Genomic DNA, 5055 nt, shown 5'->3' with positions numbered 1-5055 from the left:
AGAGTGGCCTGGCAACCACGCGGCCCGGCCAGCCATGACAGTGAGGGCCACCAGGACATACTCACGGCCACTAAGATCCAAAAGAAAGTCACTGAGAAGTGCGGGCCGGAGAGGGTGTCGTCCAGGTTCAGAGCGATGACCCCACCCAGAACGGCAGAGACGCCGGCAATCACCTCCACGACCTGCGGGGCGTTGGCAGCAGAGGCGGCGTCACCCCGGGACAGGGATGGGCTCCCCAGGGTACCTCCGAAGCTGCGGGCGGAGGAGCAGTGCACCGTGGTGAAAGGCTGAGGACGAGCTCCAGAAGAGGGCAGAGAACCCGCGATTTCCAAAATGAGCGGGAAAGGGAGGGAGACGCGGGAGGCAGGTGGGAAAGGCGTCGACGGAAAACAAGCCGGCGAAGGTAACCGTAGGTGAGCCTGGAGGCAACGGCTCCGCTCAGGGGCCAGGGAGAGAACGGCAGACCAGACAAACACGAAAATGCAGAGACGTCCCGACACACGAGGACGAGAGAAGCTGAACGTAGGAAGGACAGAGCCTCACAGGGAAACGTGCACCGAAGGTAATCGGTGAACGTTACGCAGGCGGCGTGGCTCTCAAGGCCAGCACCATCGCTAAGGACAGAGTCGTCATGTGGTGATGGAAAAACAGACATTCACCGCAAAGCAGTTCTTAACTCGCGTGTAAGTAAAAACACGGGCTCTAAAAATCCGCAGCAAAATCTACAGAATTACAGAGAGAAAATGATGATGCCAACTCAGAGTGGGAGGTTTACAGTAATAAAAGTAGACAAAAAAAAAAAAAGACTTAAAATTCAAGTAAAAAGAGAGGGTGTCTGTATAACTTATTCTTCAAACCAGGGCGCTTCTGAGAGTGAAAGGGGGTGCGCTTCGAAATTCCTCAGGGACGGCAGGTGTCAATCAGGAGAGTGTGTGTTACCTCGTACACACCTCCTTATCATCTGTTCCCAGCTCAGGTCTGTATCTAACCTGTGTCTACCCATAATCCAGGTTGATGTCTAACCTGTATCCACACTGACATCGAGGTCTGTCTACGTGACACTCTGCCCCCGGAAATGAAAGTGCCAGCACCTTCAAGCCGGGTACTGCATCACCAGCAGTGCTACCCGGAGTTGCATCATTAACAGACCGACATCCACGCACGCCAGTGCGGCCACAGCCTGCTCATCTGGGGAGGTAAGTACGATGGTTTAATCCAACCTGAACTGTCCCCTCCCCCAAATAAATAAAATAAGGAGAACACGGGAGTTTTCTTACCGAATAGGACTTCAGGACCCGAGCAGGAAATGTCACTTCATACAGAATGTTGCTGCTGTCAGAGATGGAACCCTGAAAGAGACCGCACGGTGACGTCGAAGGGGCACACCCGGCGGGCGCCCAGCCCTCGGCACAGGCGGTCACGTGGCGACGTCAGAACCGTGAGCAGCGGGAAGTGGCTAGTGACCTCGGGGCTCGATGGCAGAAGACGGGTTTACGCCCACGGTGGCGCTTTGAGCAGACTGCGTCTCTGTGTAACAGCCTCACGACGGACCAGGTGTGGCTGCACCTCGTCTGTGCTCCCTAGAGACCCCGCAGACCAGTGTCCAGGGGCTAGTGTCCTGGGGTGGGGGTGCCCTGCAGGGGCAGCGTGACCCCACCCCCGGGCCACGTCCGCACAGAGATGACTCACCTTCTGCCTGCAGGACGCCTCTCCGGACCGCGCGGACACGATCACCGTGGCCGCCGTGAAGAGCTCGAGCAGAAGGAGCAGGATCAGGTTGAAGTTTATCTGCGGAGGGGACCGCATGTCTGTAACGCCGCCTTCTGCGCTTTATCCCGCGGACGCGGTGGGCCGTGCGGACGGGACCCGCGGACGGGTCACCGCGGACGGGTCGCCAAGGAGGGGCCCGGCGGACAGGCCTTGAGGACAGGTCACCGCGGACGGGCCCCGTGGACGAGTTACCATAGACGGGTCACCACGGACGGGTCCCCGTGGACGAGTTACCATACACGGGTCACCACGGAGGGGCCCCGTGGACAGCCTGGACGCCTGCCACAGCTCTGGGCAATGTCCTCGGCCCACAGCAGGTGCGCCTCACTCGCCCGTCTGGCATCCAGCTGGGCCTGACCCGGGCCCCGCCCCCGCCCCGCCCGCGTTCACATCCAGCCGCGTGAGTCTACGCCCGCGTGAACGTTCACGGAGCTACGAACGGGAAAGGTCAATTTAACTGTGCAGACAGCCGGCCCGGAGCCCGCCCCCCAACACCCACGGGGTAGGGCCGACAGGAGGCCGCGACTGTCCACGCGGCTGTCCATGTGGCTGTCCACGCGGCTGTCCGCCGCTCCCGCCTCTCCTTCCCTCCGGCAGAGGCTCCTGCGGCCACTGTCCCTGGCTCCCTCTGCCTCCTGTCCCACTCACGGCCTCCCTGTGGCCCCACAGTGTGGCGTGCCCCCTCTTCTTGGGAGATCTTAAATATTTCAGAAAAGTGTTTTTAAACCAATAGCATCTCTCCGCACCAGCGATAATCAATCTGAAAATGTAATTAAAAAAATAAGACACTATTCATACTCTCAGCGGAATCTGTAAACTACCCAGGGGTTACTTAACTGAGAATACCCTTAAAACATTAAAACCCTCATAAAGAACAGGGAAGGGGACTTGAATCACGAGCCAGGCTGTGCCCTCAGATGGGGGATGAGACGCAGCACAGACATCAACGCTACCAAAGGCTTTGTGCGAACGGAAAGCACCTGACGGAGTTCCACTGCGCTTTTGAGCAGCTCAATAAACCTATTCCAGAATACATCTGAGATGAGAGAGGTCAGCTCTGAAGAAGAGCGAAAGCGGCCGGACGCCCTCCGCCGGGACAGGAGGTCCGCCAGGAAGCCACCGCAGCAGTGAGCGTGGCGCCACCCACCATGGGCGGGCTGCCGGCCACAGCACCGCCTGTGCCGGTTTAACGCACTTGGCAAAAGCGAGTGCGGCCACCTCGGTTACGGATGAGCCGGGGGTGTGAACCGGCCACGGGCGGGAAGAGCGGGTGAGGACGGGCTCAGGAGCATCCGTGACCAGAAACTGTGACCCCGGCCATCTGAGCGGAAGCCGGCAGAGCCGGCAGCGCCAAGCGTCGGAAGAGGGGGGGCTGAGCTGCGAGGTCGAACCCCATGGGATGTGTGACTGCGCTCCTTCGTGTCCACGTCGGCACCGCTCGTGGGAGTGGAGGGTTGGCAGTGACCCGTTCATATCGGTCCCCGAGAACGTCAGGAGACGTGGTTCCCGCTGCGGGCCTGGGCGGGTCCTCCGCCCGCTGGGGGAGAGCAGGGAGCAGGCAGCTCTACCACCGAGCACCACGTGGGGGGACAAAGAGTCAAGCAACCCGGGCGGACAGACGGACGCTGGGCGGCTGCCCGCGGCGCCTCCAAGCACCTGGCTCACAGGCAGGAGAGCGAGGGCCACCTTCCCGAGTGTCACCTCCCACTCCGTGCTTTTCTGTTCCACCCTCTGTGTCCTCAAACAAGACACTGTTTTAGAATGCTGCTTCTGACACCACGGTCCAAGGTTCTCCCGCGTGCTTCAGGCACCACAGCCGTGTCCTCTGTGCAGCAAACAGCACCTCTGGTGCCGGTGGCTCAGCCTGCCACGTTAACGTGGATGTGGGGACAGTGGCCGGGGGTGGCCGACACCGCTGGCCCACCAGCCACTCTTCGGAAGGCTGCTCAGCATGTCCAGGCACCTCTCACAATCCTTTACCCTTCTGTGAATCTGGGGGCGCGGTCCCAGGTAACCGCATGGGCCTACCGCTCTCGCCTCGGGGGGTTGCTGTGAATTACAGTTCTGCTGGGACCCACAGCCCGTCCTCAGGGCTGGCACCATGGGGGCGTACATGTGAAGTCACAGTGCACTTGCCCCTTCAGAATGGACCTGCAAACCCCAGCCTGCTTTCTGAGGGCCTGCAGCAGGTGTGGCAGTCGCCAGATGGCAGGTACCTGAGGCTGGAAATGGCCTCCCTGAGGACTCACAGGGCTGAATATCGCCCCAGCTTCCTGCTGGCACCGAGGCTCCTCCTGGCGAGGGCCCGATGCCGTCCCCTGGCACTCCTGGTTCGTTTCTGGCTCTGAGAGGGGGCCCTTCACGTCCCCCGTGACCAGGCCTCCATCCTGGGAAAATTCGGCATATGTGCCTTGTGTCTCTCCTGACTGTGCCCAGCCACGTCGGCTCGATTTAGGTCCGGATTTTCGTGGCAGGGGGAGGTACGAAGCAGGGCTCCAAGGCCAGTGTCACAGGGCTGCTGTGCCCCGAGTCCTAGGCCCCAGTCCACGAGCGTGAGGCTGCTCGGGCCAACCTGATCTCGAGGTGACGCTGCATCTTCTCGGGACGGCTGTATAGCAGCTCCCAGTTGTGGAGAGAATCCCCCACCTGTTCTTCATGGGGCTCCACTGTCTGGCCCCAGGCACCACCTCCCCCTGCTGGGCCTGGCAGGTGCACTCACCCCAGCCCACCTCCCCCTTCCACTCTACTTTCCCGGATGAAGATGTGTACCATGCCCAGCAAGTCTCCGTGGTCTTTCTCCAGAATAGTCCTACACTCCGTTTGTTACCTTTGCCCCCGGGAACTTTATACTTATTTCCATAAAATGGTATCTGTATTTAAACTACATTTCTGCACTTTTCTGTGGCCGGCACACGCGACTGCCTTACATTGATTTTCACATCCAGCAGCATCGGTAATGAGTCCAAGTCAGGAAACCATCTCTCCTGCAGACCACGGTGGCGGCACCCTTTCCCTGGTCAATAAAGGTGGGTCGGCGCTGCACCCAAAGCAGAGGCTTTTGGGGGGAGGTATCTCTGATCGGTCCTCGGTTTTATGAGATTGTCTCTTTTGAAATCGTGAGAGTGACAAGGCTTTTCCATTTTTCTCAGAGGCGTGTAAAGTGACGGTGCACCTCACCGCCAGCGGCATCACCGATCTGATGAAACATGTCATCATGTTCCCGCTAATTTTCAAGGAAAGTTGTGAAAGAGGCATTAAAAATATTATCAATAAATCCGTCCACTA

The 5055-nt window shown here is 59.3% G+C and overlaps 1 protein-coding gene across 1 annotated transcript in view; it reads right to left on the bottom strand.

The window, feature by feature from the left end:
- The window catches only part of MLC1 (megalencephalic leukoencephalopathy with subcortical cysts 1), a 21418-nt gene that overhangs the window by 5659 nt on the left and 10704 nt on the right, over positions 1–5055 (bottom strand). The window contains exons 8-10 of the mRNA XM_011384185.1: positions 1690–1788; positions 1278–1349; positions 9–182 (exon numbers count right to left, since the gene is read on the bottom strand). Of these exons, the coding sequence (XP_011382487.1) occupies positions 9–182; positions 1278–1349; positions 1690–1788 (345 nt within the window). The remainder of the gene's footprint in view (positions 1–8; positions 183–1277; positions 1350–1689; positions 1789–5055) is intronic.

Source organism: Pteropus vampyrus, unplaced genomic scaffold (genome assembly GCF_000151845.1).
Source record: "Pteropus vampyrus isolate Shadow unplaced genomic scaffold, Pvam_2.0 Scaffold563, whole genome shotgun sequence".
Lineage (NCBI taxonomy): Eukaryota > Metazoa > Chordata > Mammalia > Chiroptera > Pteropodidae > Pteropus > Pteropus vampyrus.
Note: the sequence above shows the minus strand (reverse complement) of the source record. Positions and strands in the feature narration are given on the sequence as shown.